This window comes from Manduca sexta, chromosome 20, assembly GCF_014839805.1.
Source record: "Manduca sexta isolate Smith_Timp_Sample1 chromosome 20, JHU_Msex_v1.0, whole genome shotgun sequence".
Lineage (NCBI taxonomy): Eukaryota > Metazoa > Arthropoda > Insecta > Lepidoptera > Sphingidae > Manduca > Manduca sexta.
Genome location: NC_051134.1, coordinates 13,366,075 through 13,386,238, shown reverse-complemented (window position 1 = coordinate 13,386,238; position 20,164 = coordinate 13,366,075). Strand labels below are relative to the sequence as shown.

Sequence of the window (20,164 nt, the reverse complement as noted above, 5' to 3'; positions counted from 1 at the left end):
ATATCTCACTGAGTTACATTGTAGTGAAATTCAAAATGGTTTCGACGCAACAGGAAAAAATTCCCATGTTATCTGCATCTTGTTAAATGTAGAGCAAATGCAACGATGTACTGTGTACATACATACATAATATATACTTTACATTTATATTTTAGCAATAATAATGTAAGGAAACATTGCTTATCGTATTTAATATTAGTAATAAATCTCATAACGACATGAGCCAGTTATTTTAAATTTATTCAGATTAAAAGAAACGTCTTTAGTTAGTTTAAATATAGTATTATTGCTATCTAAGTCTATTGCTAAAAATAAACGATGCAAAATCATGTAACTATTACACGCCGGTGATATTATTGTGAAGGTGCTGTAAAGGAAAGTAATATAGGCTGCATCGTCGATTTTTCGATGGATTATCACTTCGGTTCTTATGTGGGTAAAAAGGTGGTAAAGAAAGTAATAAATAATTACAGAATATTGTGAGTGAAGCAATAGCAACGCATGATCCTACATACGACAGACATTTCCTCGACATGTACATTAGAAAGATGAAAGAGGAAGAGGAACTTACCGGTCGTAGTACGTTTTCAGGTATGTAAATAAGTATTAAATTATGTTATCTAAGAATGAACTCGTTGTCAATGAATGCATGGAAGTATTTTCATCTAAAACATAAGTGGCGAATTTAAAGGCAGAGTTTTTAATCAAACATAGCATATGTTTACAGCATGCACCGTAAACAACGGGTTTGTTCTGATGTGAGATTTTAGTTTATAAAATTATTATGTACTTCATATATTTTTTAAGTTATTGAAACACTGGATAATGATATTATAATGTAATCTGACCTAACATAGCCATGTTCCTACCAAAATGCAGTTTTCAAATATCGTCCTAAAACTTTGGCTTACTATTTCAAATGATGCGGATTTTTATATCGGAGACTAGAAACGAATTTGAATCTGCAATTGGTTTCAAATGCACTGCCATTTTGAAAATATCTATCATTTTTCTGTAGTGCGTCCTGACAGTAGACAGGGTATTATTTTTGAGTAGTAAACTTTTTAAAAATAAAACAAATTTAAAGTACGTTGCCTTATTTTTACTGTTGCAAGATACTTAATCAGTTCGACGTTGAATTATAGGTAAGTTTAAATTGTTATATTTTCAAAAGACTTTACTGACCTCGGGTGAAGTAATCGATTCAAAGCCCACTCACAAGTGCATCATACAAACAAACCAAAAGTAAATGACAAAATATTCTTTCCTCTTTATTGTTAGATTGTTACCAAGTATTATGCTAGAACGTTACGTGTCTGTCATTTTCAATTCAGTGAGTTTTTTTTTCCAATAGGAGGAATAGGAGCGGAAAATTAACAAAAAATGTTACAAAAACGGGGAAGATTTATTCCTTTTGAGAGCTTCCGTCGCGTTCATAGCGTAACCGGTTAAACTTAGTCAAAAACGATGTATGACAAAATTGTTCCTCTTAAAAAAATCCAAATAATATATTTTAAAATAAAGTCCCTTGCCGCATATATCTGCTTTGACAACCTGTATGAACCCAATACACTTTAAAAAACTACTTTTAGTATTTATTTCGATGAAATTTGTTATGGAGATAGTTTGAAACCCTGGGAAGGACATAGGCTACTTTTATCCTAGAAAGATATAAAGCAGGTCTGATATCTTGGAAAACTTTATCCCAGAAAACTATTCAAGCGGGCGCAGCCGCTAGCAAAAGCTAGTATGCTGTAAGAACTTACATATCAATAGTATACGTCACGTAAACAAAAAAAATATTTTGGTGATATAAAACACCTGGTGATTTTATTATAGAACACGTAATTTAATCTTTTGATTACAATCCTTCATGAAAATAGGTGGGCTATCAAGTTTTCCATTACCTACATTATTGTTTTGTGATTCATCATTATGTTCGAATGATACCGCTTTTACGTCTTTCGATACACGGAAACAGTGCTTTAAACTTTGTACATACTTCACTGTACTTAGTACAGCTACCTACTGCTTGAATTTAGTCCCCATTTATCAGCAGGGGATAGGAGATCCCCTGGCTTAGTAACCGCTGCGGCCCCGATAGAGAGTAGGCAAGAAAATGGGGGAAGGTTGGGAACTTTCTAGGACTGGCGGAGGGCAAATGTGCGCGTCCGGCAACAATTGTCCCCCGCCATGTATGAGCATTGGATGTACATTCGGTGCAGTGGCGGCCCTAAACGACGCTAGGCCCCAGGCGAAAGCAAAAAGAACAGACGCGAGGCCCCGGGCAGAGTAAAAAAACGTTCCCCTGTTTTAACAGTTTCGTCGGTAAGAACGTAAAAGAAAGGTCCTGCGAGGCACCGCGCGAGGCCCCGGGCGGTTGCCCGGTTCGCCTTCCCCAAAGGCTGCCTCTGATTCGGTGTGAAGATCGAGCGCACAAGAATTGCCTCGGGGAGCAGTGAATATTAGGTCAATAAGTGCCTAATTTCATAGTTGTAGTTATTTTCGACAGTAATTTTTATATCTGGGAAACATAGCATATAATGTTTCGTTTAAAAAAACTTACTTGCAGACAATATGGTGTTAATATCTTATAACATTAATCATTTTTTAATAATGCTTACCTAATTGATGTGAACAAAATAATAGAATTCTTATTTATAATATGTTTGTCTCAGCTTTGTAAAGATAGTCTTCATAGTTGGATGTTGTTTACACAAATTCGTTACATATAATGACAGTTATGTATTTACCTATCTCCTTGAATAATAATGAGTAATATTGTTACTTTAAACTTAAATATTATGACGTGGATAAGTAACAGATACGAATAGTTACATAAAACTAAATAACATGTTGCGGTTTCATTTTTTATTGCGATTTGGTACTGACTTGTCATAAGTGCTGTTTTCTTTTGCTATTAGATGAACTTTTTAATTATTCTGTTTATTTGTACAATTGGAACCATTGCTACATAAATACAATACACGAACTTGAAACTACGTAATAAAGTTTTTCTCCATTCTTATGCACAAACTATTCAATGAAGGAAATATTTTGGAGTTTATTTTAAATGACTTAATGAAATAATTTTCTCCACTATACAGGAATAAGAATTAGCTACGTATCATGTATCAGTTTTACAGTAATATAACTCTAATCTACCTCGGATTAGGATTTTAGATCTCGATACTTCCTTCGTACACGACAAACTGTTGAATGCAAATTCTACGATTCTGTGCTTCATATGTAAAGAGCAATGCAGCAAGTTTTAAAAAATGAGTCAAAAATCTAGATCAATCGGCAGGGGGTTGTCCGCTATTACTTTGGATTTGCATTATCCTTTAGTACATTGTTGTGACCCCCGGGGTGGACGGTAGCGTAGCAGCTGGGTCTCATGTTGCCGATGACGCCGAGGGCGTCCATCGTTGTGCGTGGGCTTCTGAGACATCCTCCCCCCGCAACAAGAGATAGGCCGCATTAGGCTGTACAAGCAGGGCCGGTTGCGGACGAAAACTAAACACTCTTCGTCAGAGGAAGCCCGAAGCAATTTCTAATGCGCCGAAGATTATTTGGCGTGAATAGGCATGTGTGTAGTACTAGGGAATCGGCTCGGCGGTGGCCCATCCTTTTCCATACCTCCGGACGGTTTTTTTTTTACGGCTGATCCTGCAGTAAACACCGGAAGGAACCTGCGAACGGCATACTGGTTCCCCCGGCTTAACGATTGCAGGGGCCAGGAGGAGAGTGGGATGGAAGAATTGGGAGAGGAGTGTGGGGGAGGGAAGAGGAAGTACTAGGATGGGCGGAGAGGAAAAGGAGGTGAAATGTTGTACGAGTCCCTGTCTGACCCCCCATGTGAACTTGCAACCATGGGGGTGTAGGCATCACCTTTAGTGTGCTTAGGGCCGCGACAAATGTCCCCCCATGCATGGGCGTGCATTCGGTATGAAGACCGAGCGCACAAGAATTGCCTCGGGGGGGACCTCCGGACGGTTCAACGCCGGGTCTATGGCCGGCGAACCCGACATAAACGCCCAGTCGCTTCCTACGAACGCTGGGCGGTAGTAGGTAATAGGTATAAACTACTTTGGTTGCGAAACAAACAAAAGACCGTTGCATAACCAACTAGGCTATCGTGAACACATAAACTAATACTTAGTATAATATTATGAAACATATGTGGCCAGTTATAGCGTTAATAGGTGTTTATGGTAACGAATTAATGATTATTTTCAACGGTTTTGCATATACTGGCATTTTAACTTAAATATATGTGTGATAGAAATCTAGTTTAGTTATATTACATAATACCGGAAATCTCATGTTTGTAAAACTGCTTAACCGCCAACGTTAACATAATAATATGTAATTAAGCTTATCGGTTACTTATAATGAAACCATTTGACAGACCACTATTGCCTTTTAAATATTTTATTCATAAAAACGAATATGGCGTACTATTTATTGCATAACACTGAGATATCTACGCCTATATATGTAAAGACGAAAGCACATTCGTAGACCATGGAATCATCGATAAATTTTTGCATTGGGTATTTATTGCTTGGAAGTGCTCAAGCAATACGAATAGAAGAATAGTGTTTCTTTAATGTATGTTGTAAAAAATTATACATAACTAAGTGGTGTTGTTTACGGCTTTGCCCACGTCAAAGATTCGTCCCGCTACAAAACTCCCTAAAACACTATAGGGATTTATAAAAAATCGGCTAAAAATTACATTATTTCTCTTAGGAGTAAGTAAAGTTACCAAGATAAAAAGTAGTTTATCCAGAACATGGTCTACCCGTCTGGCAAATTACATCAAAAACCGTAAGTCGTAGAGAATATAGCCTCAGGGCTATATATTCTCTACGACATTGTAAAAGCTTAACTCGGCCGTGTTACGTTATCTTCGTGAAATTACCGTAGTATTCTTTATGCCAATTTCTATTGGCTTTAAAGCGACGAGGTGTTACATGCTCGAGTTACGCACTGTCAAAATAACATGTAGCATACTACTTATCAAAGGTGGAGCCTTAGCTCCTGCTGTTTCTACTTTTACTTCTAACAAACATTCAGACAGCCAAATATTTTCACCAACTGTTCTATTTATAATATTAAATATTTAGTATATGCAATAATCCCCATTGCAAAATTTGCTATTTTTTTCACTTGACGAGAGTCCGCCCAATCTCTACGTTGTGATTTTCCAGTAGACTAACTTAAAACCACTTATATTATATATAATTAATTATTTAAAAATGTACGAATGCGTTCTATATCATCAGACAAGAATTTGCAAATTCGTTAAAGTTGCATCATTAAGTAACAATAAACAATTTTGATGTCGAAAGAAATTTGTTTATAGCTAGTGCATCTAGTAGATACCCCCGGGTCGGCTTTGGCAAAACATTGATTATCTGAAAACTGATTAGCATTACGAAAACGTGTTTTGCAATCAACTTTTGTTATTTTAATATCTCACGTATTGAAATACCTCATACACCGAATGAGATTTTAATAAAATTAATTGACATGAGTTCTGCCTAAAGATATCGTATCATTTAAACAGAACAGAACTTGAAGAAGCAATTAGCCGGGCCGGCATCGTTGTAGCAATCATCAAGGGATGTATTCCTTGCTCGGTGATAATTTTTTTTGGGCTTTACTTCACTTAAAGAGAGCTGCATTTTTGCGTGTTAGAATAAAATAGATGTCAATATGTATTAATTGATATTTATTTGTTTCAGTGGACCAGCTAGTGCTCATTTGCTCTGACTATATGTTCCCAACGGCGACCGCGGTGGAAGCCGTTCTGATGTGCCTCACAGAACGCATACTTCTCCAACCTGAGATCCAAGACAAGATCCACGAGGAAATAGACAGAGTTGTCGGAAGGAACCGATTACCCAAGTTGAACGATAGGCGCAAGTAAGATAATTTTTTATAAACCTTAATAATAATACCTATGATTAGGCAGGAGTCCTCTGCTGGTGCGGGTTGGCAGGCTTAACACACCTTCGAAATTATTATGCAGAAATCTCAGGTATGTATGTTTCCTCACGATGTTTTCCTTTATCATCAGGGGAGGGACAATTGACAGAAGATACATACGTTATTTTGACAAGTTAGAGGTGCGTGTCTAGGGTTTTTAAACCTACAGACATGTATCTCGGCGCAGCAGTCATATTACCATTTACCAATCAGGCTATTGCAGTATATTTAGATATATAAGTAAGTGTCTATTGTTCTTTTCCTGCAAATGGAGTTTTAACTCCATGATAGGTTCCGAAGTGGATACAACATGTAGTAGCTGCGTGCAGAAAGGATATCGTCGGTTACACTAAAATACCTACCATGAATATTAATTTACCGAACTCTACAAAAGTACGGCTTTGATACTAATTCAGAATTTTGCCCAATGGTTGACGATTTCCAACCGACTTAAAAAAAAATAAATGTTCTCAATTCGATGTGTTATTTTATTTATACGTTATTTTATATTATGTTAAAGACTAGATTGTTCTACGTTATTATATATCTGGTTAATGCAATAAAGACGAGATTGTTCTATATAATTAGTAAATACTGATAAAAAAGCACTTCTACGATAATTTAACATGAATGTTAAACTTAAAGTTATATCATTGTTTTGGCTGCAATGAGCTTAATCTGCAATCTACGTAACCTGACATTGATCCGCTAGATTTAATCACGCAATCATTTCTTTAACGGAGATAAAAATAATTTCTTAAACATTTTTATTTTATTTGAATTATCAAAAAACTTGTTTAATTTTTTTGCAGCAAAAACTAAATAATACGATATTAATCGTTGACGTTTGTTACTGGTAACGTGTTTTTCCTTCGATATACAGGATGTCCCAAAAATAGTGTCCAGTGGAGGTCCAGATATAGAGCACCCCTTGGGATATCCGAATCATCCCCATGTATGTTCCGCGATTTTTCATAGTTTTCGAGTTATGAATATTTTTCCGAATTTTCGATTTGACCAATTAAATGTTTATTTTTTTAAAAAGTATAAGACTTATTCGAGATTTTTTTGTTGCAACTAAATTTTCATTAGTTGTACTTTTTTGCTAAAAACAATCAGCTTCATAACTTTAATGAAAATTATGAAAATGTTGGTGTAAAGTGAAAAACTTATGTTCTATGAATTATGACTGAAATTTTCTACTTTAAATTAAAAATCTAATCAGGTGACTTCTTGGTTCTAAGGTAGCTCAAAAAAATCTCCAGACTCTCAACGTACATATTCATTAAAAAGACATAGTCCTTCATGGGGGCTAATTTGGCTAAAATCACCCTTAAAAGACAGCAAGGTGGAAAATTCTTAAAATTTGCCATTAGATTACAATTATTGTTTTGACGTCTCATCATTCCTAAGATTAATTAGTCTGTTAACTAACCGACAATGACTGCAAGAAAGCTATGAGTTAAACATTTGGCATATTCTTAATCTTAATATCGTATTAATAAGCTCAATTAATTTTGCATGATTCGTTCTCGCGGTTTAAGGGTTGTATACGTGGGTACAACCCTTTTACCTGTAACTACAATGTGCCTAGGGGATAAGAGACCGAGTTATTGCTATCTTGAGATAGATAATCTTCTAAAGATTATTGCTTTAGATAGCAATAATCTTTAGAATATATACTTTTATACCAACCATTGAGGTTCAAAGTCGGGATCGGGTTTTAGATTGAGATTAGGATCGTTTCGTGAAAACGGCTGGAAGACAGACAGACGTTCGATGTTCCGTTTTAGGCGATTTGTAGATTCGTATATTTATCTTTGTCAGTTCCTCAACATTACCTTTGGTTGCGTCCAAGAATGGTTTGTGTAATACGCAATAGTCTATGCTAATTTGTCTGGAGCTCGAGCCGTGATCGCCGTGACACAGCGTACAGGTGATAAGAAACAAACATAATCATGTATGTTAAACGAAATTGCCTTGACTTCCATACAATGTTACGTTATGTTAACCTTGGTTTCTCACATGTCACTACAGCTTAAAATTTTGTTTTGTTTTTTCAATCAGTTACCCATCTACTAATACTTATTGGTAAAATATTGCCTCCGTATGTTTGTAAAAGAATATTATAATTGGGCAAAAGCACGAAAGGTCCTGGTTAACTAGTTGCGTAATATTTTGACTATATTTTGCCAACACGTATAATTTTAAATACATTCTAATAATACAGTAAGTATTTCCTGCAACATCCTTGAAGAAGTATGTTTCGCTGACCCATCTTCGAAATGAGAAAAAGGTAGGTGTAAAAAACTGATAGTGAAGTAAGCTGTTAATCTTATAGTTTGTGGAGATACATTTTGGTATAGCATAATGCACAGCCATAAGCCATTATAAATTTACTTATTTATCACATAGACAGATTTATAGCCTGGAGTATGAATTTATATTTATGTTATCTAGTAGACTGAAAAGTAAGAGCACACTGGGGTCTCAAGCAAAACTTCATTTTATCATACCGAATAGTTTTTTTCATTTGATTAGTATATAAATTTAAAGAATTGAGAAATAACACTTGTACTTGTGTAATAATTCTTGGCTGCTTAAATACAAATTAAAATTATATTAGGTACATTTACATACGTAATTTGCGGGAATGCGTAACCTAATAAGTGGCTACTCACAACTAAAACACAGATAAGTACATAGATAAAATTCGCTCGATATTACCATTTAAAGTTTTTTTCACGTGGACTACGCAAGGAAATCAACTTTTAAAACAGTATCACTTTTAAACTAGTTTTACGTACTCACTCAGACAAATTTAAGGAAATTATGTTATGATATGGCTGGGCCACGAGCCTGATGCTTTAAGCGAATTCGCTATACCTGTTTCTAGAAAAATACCCTAGAAACGTGAGCATCAAGTGTCATCAATTGTTGAAAGCAGTGGCGTAGGTGTCGATTCCCCGAGGAGGAAGACAACTTTGTCGCCCTCTTACTTAGGTAATAATAATAATAATAATATAAGCCCTGTATTATGTACTTGCCCACTGCTGAGCACGGGCTTCCTCTACTACTGTGAGGGATTAGGCCTTAGTCCACCACGCTGGCCTAGTGCGGTAGTTCACACACCTTCGAAATTCCTATAGAGAACTTCTCAGATGTGCAGGTTTCCTCACGATGTTTTCCTTCACCGTTAAAGCGAACGATAAATTCACAAAGAATACACACATGATTCTAGAAAAGTCAACATTCGTCTTGGCAGTCCGTTCCACACCCAACTAGGCTATCGCCGCTATACCGGCGCCGCTTACTTAGATGTTTCAATTGAATGTATACTATACATTACAACCATTAATTTTAGAGAACTTTTTGGCAAGAACAGTCATCATTATTTTGCATTATACAAGTTAGATTTTAACTAAAAACGTTTATTTACGTTTTACAATCACGTTTTTCAATAAAAAAAATCTTATACTTCTTACTCTATTTAAATTTATATCAGAAATTCCTGTCTGCGGTCCTTTTAATTTTAAATTGTGTAATAATCAAACTTGTTGGTCAACGCGATCAATTCTTACCATTTATGTTGCAAAATCTCGCAATTTTCGTGATATCACAAGGAAATCAAAAAGGGTACTTTCCATTGACCTAGAAACATGACATTTTTCAAGGAGCTAGGTATATCTTATAGCACATCTATTTACAAAATATTGATATCATTTATTGTGAAATTTTGCCGCCTCCTAAAAATGCTGCCCGGGTCGGGCTGGTCTTGGCGCACCCACCACGCTACGCCACTGTTTGAAAGGCATCTTGGCTATGAGTTCAGGTTATAGGTCCATTAACTAAAGCTGTCACGTACAACACATTCACGGGTTATAGTCCAACAAACATCTGGCCCGGTGAGAAAGTCGCTGTTATGTCAGCGAATGGCAGGCAGATTGACTTTTCAAAATGACGTCGTTAGTTCCTCTTTCGGCCACCGGGCCAGATAAGTTTGTGACACTATACTCGTGTGTAGGGTCTGTGAATAAACATACATCAGTTGACATGACAACGCATTACGCAATGCTCACGGATCACCAAGGTCAAAAAAAATATAGTTTGATGTTTTGTTTACTTATGTATATTTCCCTTCAATTATGTGTGAATGAGAATGTGTCAGCTTTAGTTAATCGATATACGTACCAAACTTTTTATTTTATCATTTTGTGTAGATTTAATTTCCCCAACCTTTCGTTTTTCTATACTATCTAAAACTGCAAGGATGCTGGTGTTTTTAAAATAACCCGTAGGTATAATTATCTTTTAAAAGTATTGGAGGAAAGGAGAGGAATAGGAACATTTAACATTTTTTTGGTAACAGATTCTACGTGGTGGAGGACTGCCTCGGTGGCGTAGTTGTATTGCATGTCCGGTACAATAGCGCTCTGAGGTCCTGGGTTCGAATCCCGGGTCGGGCAAAGTGATATTTGGGTTTTTCTGCTCAGTATCAGCCCGGAGTCTGGAATTTGTGCCCGATATGGCGATAGGCTCGCCCCCTATCACATCATGGGACGGAACATACTTGGCGAAAAGTGGGTGCCCTACAGTGGCGAAGCGTCCATACAAGCCGATTCCCACCGGCTTCCCTTTTAGGTTTTCGGTGATACTAAACAAAATATTTAATAGGAAAATTTAAATTTACAACATACCAGACAGTGGACAATAATTATAATAGCTTAACTTATTAATTAATGATCACTTAATAATGACATCTATCGGCCAATAGCCCGTTGTTTGTTAATTTAATCGATATCGATTACCTATAATTAATAACGTTAGATGGCGCACCTTGCATTTAGTTCCCCAGAAATTCCGTTACCAAAGTGAAATTGTGACGCCACTGGCGCAAGGTAACCCGCTGTCAAGCGGCTTAATGTCGTAGTACGTTTTTTAATATAGATGGCAGCACTTTGTATGACTTTCTATGCCAGTGTTTGTCGGAATCGCGCGGAAGTTATGGGCAAAGGGAACCCGAGCATTTTCGGCCCGACTTTGTATAGTTGTCACTTTTTACGTCCATTAAACGTCATAATTTATTATGCTACCAAGTTGCGGTGCTTGTAAATTGTCATATTCATTTTATTTTTTGATAGTTTTGTGATATTTAGTTACCAGCGCTTTGTTTATTTAAAAACTACAAGTAAATGTATATTATTAGTCTGTAATTTCACATATTAGTATTTAGATGGTTAAATATTTGAAGTAGATCTGAAAGTTTTTGATTTTAGACACAAAATGTGTGTCAGAAGAAAATAAATACTTACTTATTATATTTTACTGAATTTAAAACGATACAAGCAAAAGTTAACGAATAACCTTTCTTGATTATTTAAATTGATAATTATATAAGTTTATCATGTAAGTAGGTACATTTAAACTGTTGGTCTTTTTGGCGATCGTGATACCTATTTCTATAGGGGGAAATTACATTTACAGTTTTATTTTGAAAAAAAAAAACAGATAAGTACTTATTTGGAGGTAGTGTGGTTATAATTTTAATACTTACTTTTGTTGCTGTTATAACAAATTAATAGGTAAGTACTTATATTTGTGATTAATGGAAGGAGAATTATCTACATTTATTGTTCGATTTTATGAATGTTTCAATTATTTACGTATAATAGGTGATTTAGGTTCAACGCGATCAGGCTAGCGAGTTCAGAGGTTGCCCACGGTGACTTTTTGAAGCGAAGCAAACGCAAAACGGCCGCGACACAGATACTGTACAAATCGGAACATATTAAATGTGTAAAAACTAAATAAGTAACAAAATATTCCCTTGTACTGAAATATGTGATAAAGATTTAGATCTGATAATACTCATTACTAGCCTGTTTTTAATTAACTGATATCTTAATACGGTAATACGAAAGAACCCGATTGTGATAACATTATAAATATAATAGAATTAATATCATTACACGTAGGTATATCTCTTACCACAATACAAGTTACATTTTATATCTATTTCACAGAATTTGGAAGTTACTAAAGTATCAAATACCGTTATTTATAAGAGTTAAGAACAGTGGAACAATCGGGTCTTCAACACGTAGGGGGAAGGAATTCTCTTAGTGGCGGCCACTCAAGATGTTAACAAAATTAAATCTATACTGCTTCAGGAAATGTAACATTATTTACTAATTTTCAAAATTTAAAATATAAATAAATCGGCAAAAATACTATTTGTGCATTCAGTATGTTTAAAAATATATAACAGATTTAGGTATTTAAATAAAAAATGTATCACGAAAAGTGGCAACTAGCAAGGGACATCTTTAAAACATCGTCTGCCATCATATGTAGCAGTATCTGAATATTCAGGAATGTCTGCATATGCTTCGTGGGCCCATGCAGTTGGAGCAATATATTCATTCTTGATTCTTTAAGTAAACTTTCAAATACTTCTGCCGATTTTTCAGTTCATATTTTCTTTTCTTTAGTTTGGCCCCCAATTCCGTTAACCTTCATGCCTTGATGATTTCTTGTGTTTAAGTGAATGTTAGACATCGAAATGAAATAAAAAAAACCGCGATAAAATCCGAAAAACTTGTTTTATTTCGATGTTTTTACGTCTTGAGTTTGTTTTTCCTTCTCTGACATTATGTTTCAAAATAAGCTCCAAGTTATTATTTTTGTTCATAAATTTATTTTTAAATGTTACAACAATTTTGCACGATGAAGTCAGAATTTAACTTTTTCACCTTTTGAAACTGACAAAACAATTTTTTGAAACTGATTGTTTTTAGCAACATCGTGCAATGGTGACAATTTATGAAAACTCAAGACAATATCTGAATCAAAGTTCATCGTTGGGTTAGGCTTGCCGATCCTTATCGATACGTTTGAGTTTGTCTCTGCTTTTTTCAATGTAATATTGGTTAAACTACGACTAAATAGTCTAAATCAATATACAAGTCTGGCCTATATTGTTTGCTAAGTGTTGTGTTCTTGTTTGGTAAGTCTTTTTCAGCTCGTTTACTGAGTTGCGTTTTTTGGAACATTTCAAGGGGGCTAGGATGAGACTACAGCCCATTTTGATATATTATCCTATCTTATTATTAATCAGCCCTATGTAGGAAAGTTGGTAGGCAAAGCGAACAATATATCTAATATAACTATTTAGTTAAACTTTCTACGCAGTAGATGTATACAGGTGGACTTAATGCCTGAGACTTTTTCTAACAGTCAACCTTTGGATGATGCAAAGATGAGACAATGAAAGTGATAATATAAATTATTGACTTTGTAGATTAGTGCAAAAGGTTTGTTTTCAGGTGTAATAGGAATTAAAAGTGTGAGTTTTGAGCATGACTTTGTCTTAATTTTAGCCAAAATATTGAGTGTTCTATGTAACCCGCCTGACTCTACTACTTTAATTAATCTATATTTGATTTTTATATATATATATAGATACCGTTCCGCTAATTGTTGATCAGGGGCGACTACCAGCGAGCACTTTGTTGATCCGAAAACGTATGTTGATCCGACCGTCTTTTGTTGATCCAATATTCATCTTTAGTAACAAATGTGGCTCCAACTAGATCAACATTTGGATTCGGTTGAAGCTAACAATTTCTTACCGCTTGTTGATCCAATATAAAATTCCACTTTGCGTTATGTTGATCCGATTCAAACGGACCAATTACAACGATACAAACGTGTTATTGGTCGATATGACGTTGCCGTTCTGTGCAAGTTTCATTACTAATACATATACGAGTATATACGTAGTAAGTGTATTATTAAATATTATAAGCGTAGGAAACAAGACCGCTTACAATCCGTCAAATCAAAAGCAATCATCGTGTGAGCCGACCGCGGTAAACATAGCGAAGTCAAATTGGGGATGGCATTAGGAAAGGCTAGTTTAAGAGTACTCTAAATCGACATGCAAGCATGATATGACGGATAGTGGATGAACTAAGAGAGACGTATAAACATTGGTATGACGTTATGTATGTATGGAAGAGAACATTTTGCGCCGACCCCAAATAATATGGAATCAGGGCAAGAAGAGGCATAGGTCTAAAATATAGTCGGCTATATAAGATAAACAAAAAATTTTTTTTACAATTTAATTTTATTATAAAGAAATACCTATAGTAATTGATAATAATTATTATTATAAGAATCAATTAAATCATATTTTAGTTTTAAGATACCTGCTAAACATAAAGATTTTGTCTTTGAACATAAAAATATAATTTTTCATTAATAAATTCAAAATCAAAAATGTATTTTTTCCAATGAACCTAAAAAAATATTCATTAATAGACTTACAGCATAAAATTATAAGTTTTTTTTAAAGACAATTAAATTTGTAATTGTGATTTGATAAAAAATGTTGTGTTTGATTACGAAATATATTCTCTGCTCATTTTTTCTACTACTGGTATTTCGTATTGGCGATTAGCAAACAAGTAAAACAAAGTGTCATTCCACTGATTGTGAGATTTCGCCACTGTTATAGGAAAATACAAAAGTTTTACTAAATGAAAAATCGAGTCATATTAAATTACGAATCACGGCATAATAATAATAGTCTGTCCATAAATATTTTTGTAAGACCAAAATGACAAAATATAAATCGTAATTATTAATCATCAGTAGCAAAAACATTTATCATTTTAATATTTTCAAAAGCACAAAATAATATTTAAAAAACAATATTTAATTTTACAATATCACTTATTATAATTTACTTTTTCTTATAAATATTGTTGACATAGGTATTAATTTGCATCCATGTTCTGTTTTGAAGTGCAGGTTCTTTATTTAACACTTCCATACATTTGCTTTTACCGGGATTCTTCTTTTTATTTATATAAGTTTGAAAATATTTTTTTACTACCTTAATCTCTTCTTCGGACCACTTTCTATGATTAGTTTTATTTCTTTTCTGAACTGGCTTCCCTTCATCACTTTCCGTGCTACTTGAATCACATGTCTGTTTTTTATTTTCTTTTCTTACCTTTGGATTATTTTTGATTTGTCTAGTCCTATATTTTTTCTGAACTAATATCTCTTCATCACTTGCGTTGCTACTTGAATTAATTTGATGTTTGGTATATGATTTTCTTATATTTGGTTTAACTTTAATTAGTCTAGTTTGTTTAGTTTTAGGTCTTTGGTAATTTATATTCTCTTGTACTTTATCTATTTTAGTTTCAGTTTCTGCTATTAAGAGTTGATTCAGGGGTTTCATTAGTGTTGTTAGGAGTTACAGGTAAACCTCTAAGTAGTTCGCTATCAGGTAGCATTTTTAATGTCTTATCGTTATTATCTCGTTTGTCCATAACAAGATCTGAATGCAAAGTAGTTTCGGTTTCGTTTGGTCTTCTTTCGGTAAGTGTGTTTTCATATTCAATAAGTTGTGTCCCTACAATAGCTTTTTGTAAAACTTGCATGGGCAGTCTATAATTTTTTGCATGAACTGCTACATCGTGTCCTAGAAATCCTGATAAGTGTTCAGTGTATTAGTCATTCTGTTTTGCATGTACTTGTGACATAGTTGCTATATGATGTCTCATGCCAGTAGAAGTCAACATTTCAGGTCGTTTCAAATTGCATTGCTTTTTTATCTTATCTAGACATTTACCACCATCAAAAGGTTCTTCTGTACCTGGTCTAGCGAATAAATATTTGTTGGAACTCGGAATATTCAAATCTTCACGGCAAGCGATAATCAAATCAATATTTTCTCTCATTAATTTTGTTAACAAAATCGGCACAGCTCGTGTTCTTTTTCCAGGAATTTGAAAGATATCTAAGTCTTCAATGGATTTTCTTTGCTCTAATGTTAGAGTTTCCAGCACTTTTTCCGGCACTTCCTCATTTTTCTGTTAATATAAAATGTGAGTTCGGCTTGAGCTACGTCACCTGCCCTTTTTCTATCCAGCATTATTATATGAGCTATTGTTACGATGCAGAGTGATTCATAATTTAGTGGGTCTCGGTTTCTTCTCAATTTTTCATTGTATTTAATTTCTAACTTTTGTATTTGCCTCATAACAGTAGCGATATCATCATCCAGTGGAATGACGTTTTCTTTCATCATATTTGCTCTCTTTCGTGATTTTTCAGCGTTCGAAGATATTTCCCATTGCCAGTTTATTTCTATAAGACGTTTAAAATCATCTAGTTCCTTTTATAAGATTCTTTATACGCTGCAGATTCTGTTGACATGATGCACTGAGTATAAAGGATATCAATACACCCCAATATGGCGGGCCGCAATCGTGCAGGTATACTAGTTATATTAACCGTTCCCGTTGTTTTGTCATACCCGCACATAGCTTTTATGGAATCTATAAAAGTATCATATTTCTCTGGCTCAATGGCATCTGTTAGATTTTCAATGGTTGAGTCTTTCTTTCGCATCATAGTTAATAAAGTTGCTAAGTCCCTCATTTTGGAACAAATCTGTTTTCGACTGCGTAGTTTCTTTTTTTCTTTTTTTAGAAGCCGTGCGCCGTATGCAGTAATTAAGGAATCATTTTTATTACTAGCGAAATTTCATCAGAACGAAGATGCGACAAAATTTTATCTCTGAGCTCTCCTGATGTATTTGTAGTATTGGGGATAATAGTTATACTATTATTATATAGTGATTTTCTTTTAAGAGACGGCAGTTTATTTGCATCGTCATTGTTATTGCATTTTTTAAAATGTCTGAAAAATGTTGTTCTTTTAAATGTACCCAAACAAATCTTGCAAGTGGCATAACTAGATGGGCTTAAAGTTCTTTGGTTGTTGTTGCGTTTTATTGGTAATAGGGAGGATTCTCCGTCCCTATCAAAGCTCACTTTGGAGTTGTGTATAAAGTTTCTCTGGTTTCGTAGTTTATCTGTAATCGTTTGTCGTTTTTGTTTTCTAATTTTAGGATCTGCATCATTTATATTTTGGTACTTAAGAACTTCGATTTCATTAGCGTGGTGTCTCAAAAGGTGTCTCGAAAAATTGGTCACTACTTCTTGGCAATAAAAACAAGCATTTCTTCTGTCCCAACTACGTTTTCCCAAACTTTTTCCGGAATTTTTATCATAAGTTGTTTCTTCAGATTCTTTTATTCTCCTAATTGATATTTCTTGTTCTGATGTAGTCTGACAAATCATATTATGACGTATTCTCTCTCCATGTGCTGAAAGTTTTTCATCATTATCCTTATTAAAAAAATCTTGATCTCCCTTTCTTTTTGGTGCTACCACATTGTTATCCAAAACTTGTAATTTTTCATTTCTTTCATCCCTTTTTTTCTTTTTACTTTTCCTGAAACCGTTTACGCCTTTTTTTCAGCTTTCTATTCAAAATTTTTGAATTAGATACCACTTGATCATCGTAATATTCGTCTTCAGTTACCTAAAATGAAGATTTAGCATATTAGTACCCACTAAGCTTTAGCGAGTATACGACTTATGAAATAGTTTTTCATAGTTAGTATTAATAATATTATGAATGCGAAAGTTTGTGAGGGTGGATGAGTTGCGACCAATTTGTCGACGCATCTTTTGAGAGACACTACGCAAAATATCGATATATCTGAGTACTGATCTATCTATGACAAAAATGTAAAAGGAACTTCTACAGGTAAATTGAGAAATCTGAGAAAATGTACACTGACTCTAAAGTGAGCTTTGATAGGATGAAGATCTACCTTATTAACAAGTAAATGCAACAACCAAGACACTTTAAACCGATCCAATTATGCGACCCATAACAAAGTTAATAACTTTTCGTGTTTAAAAAAAATACATTATATAATCATAGTTTAACTTTTATCTCCAATAACACAAATGCATCAGGTGAACTCAGAAAGAAAATGTGATCGCCTCTTCGTTTCGATGAATTTTCAGTAGCGTCAAAAATAATCCGTTGATTGTTGCATTTGGTTTACGACTTTGAAACAAGAAAAAAGAACGAAAATTTTAAAGAAGTATGGTCCTAAATTTGTTAATTTCATACGAAAGAAAGAAACATAACGATCGAAAATCTTACAGGTGCTATTAAAACATGAAAACATGAAAAGTTAAGAAATAGCAATAAACTCTATCATAAGTCATTATATGTACATAGTAAAAACAGTTCATATTCTAATGCTGAATAAAAAAGGAACTAGTAATGTAGCCTCAGACGAACTGATATTTTAAATAAATAGAAAGAATTAAAACGTACCGGAAAAAGTGTTGAATAACAGAATCCAAAATCAAATGCTTAATCAAACTAGTCTTAAGGATAATGCGGTGTGAACATGCCCGGCGACAAATAATGTGGTTACCTTTTCACAGCTGTCGTCAGTATTAAAGCCAGCTTTTTGGGGGTCAAAATCAGATCCATCACTGGGCGAAAAGTCGTTATCAGTAGAAAAGCTTTTTGTTGTCACAGTCTGTAAAATGAAATAGGTAGCTATAATAATAGTTCATATTCATAATTTTATTAGCAACTAAGTATAAACACATCAATGAAATATAAGCATCTTTATAAAGTGGACGCCAGGATAATTTAAAGGCAGAGTAAAGCACAAATACCTATTTATTTTGACTTTTGTCTTGGAACAAATGTTGTTCAAAATCTGTGGAGATACTTATTGGTAGGTTTTCTGATAGGCCGGTTATGTTTAAAAAAGATGACGGGCCAGATACGCTAAGATCAGTTACTGCTAGCGCATCTGCTGCTTTTAACGAACTGCTTAAAAGTTTAACCTCACTTTGTTGATTTTCCACTGGGTACTGTTTATCATTTGTCTGAAAAATATTTTCTTTTATAAAAAATACGAATGTACCAACCGAGTGAAAACGTTAATAGGAATATTAATAGCAACTACTATAACTGTTTTAACTACAGGACGAAAAGTGTTAGAAGAAGGCCTTCTAAGGATTTTCAAATAGTTTTGATCTTGATTGATTGATTGAGCAATTCCTATAAAAATATTATAGTCATGTAAGTTTTAAAATAAGTATTTTTCACTGAAATGGTTATTAAACCTTTATTGCTATTTGTGAAGGTTTTGTATTTTAATTGATGATGTCCCGTTTAACTTTTGATACCTTTATGGCACAGGATCGAGCGGCAACAAAAAATATATTTAGTCTAAAATTAATTTCTTCTGGCTGAGAATGCCTTTTTTACACAAAAATCTCAAAAATCAATGAAATGTCTTTTCATAAAGTTGTTCTATAGGTATTTATAATGGTGGAGTTTTCTATAATTTTTCACCCATTTTATGAGATTGATAAAACTTACGGTATTTGTTTGATCTAAATTAGAATCGTCTGATTCGTCGGAATAACCTATCATACCATCAAATCGTATTTGATCCCTGTCGCTTATTTTTATATTAGGCATTATAGAAATTACAGAACTTTCTGATCTTGATGACTGTTCAGACACTGAATCTAGCCCCGGCAAATGGTGGTGGTTTGCCATATTTTCTGGAAATAGATAAGACAAAATAATGTAAATAATATGTTATATGCGTAATATGCAAGATGACACATGTATAACTCAGGCCAGTAATACTTTTTTGATCGACCCGGGAATGTTTTGTGGTATCTACGCGTTGTCCACGGTCAATCCCACGTGCGTTTTGCATATCTAAAGCCGTCGGTAAAATATAACTTTAAGATAGATAAGTGCAAGAGACGGATCAACAATTGTTTAGATAAATATTATTCATTAATCGGTACCGACTTGAGCTTAAATAGATGCAAGATTACATCATACCGTTGTGGTTCTATACTGATACTCAAGCCATACTTACTAAACGTACGAATTAGTTATTGAATATCAAGATATTTTGTTTATGAAGGATAGGTAGATTAATAGCCAAATAATGTTATATAAATTTTATTGTAATAAGTGTAATATGGGATAAATAACTATTTATTGAGTTCCAAAACCTACAAATTGGGGGCTGGATAATGATTATCAGACGATTGGGATGTACCCATCATTCTATGTCTCGATCTATTTACTAGATTTCATTTAGTACACGTGATAGGCGTAGGGGCGTGACGACCCCCACCGCCCACTAGTGGTGCTCACTACCACTAGTGCAAGTAGTCCACCGACTAATGGCGGTAAAACCATTCCAACACGGCGGAAGGAAGTGACAAGACAC

General features: G+C 34.3%; 2 protein-coding genes across 3 annotated transcripts in view; one reads left to right on the top strand and one right to left on the bottom strand.

Annotated features, from left to right (window-relative positions):
• Positions 1-20,164, bottom strand: part of LOC115456418 — a 344,631-nt gene that overhangs the window by 152,812 nt on the left and 171,655 nt on the right. The window lies entirely within an intron of this gene.
• The window catches only part of LOC115446889 (probable cytochrome P450 304a1), a 40,709-nt gene that overhangs the window by 7,058 nt on the left and 13,487 nt on the right, over positions 1-20,164 (top strand). The window contains exons 5-6 of the mRNA XM_030173714.2: positions 474-591; positions 5,754-5,934. Coding sequence (XP_030029574.2) covers positions 474-591; positions 5,754-5,934 — 299 coding nt within the window. The remainder of the gene's footprint in view (positions 1-473; positions 592-5,753; positions 5,935-20,164) is intronic.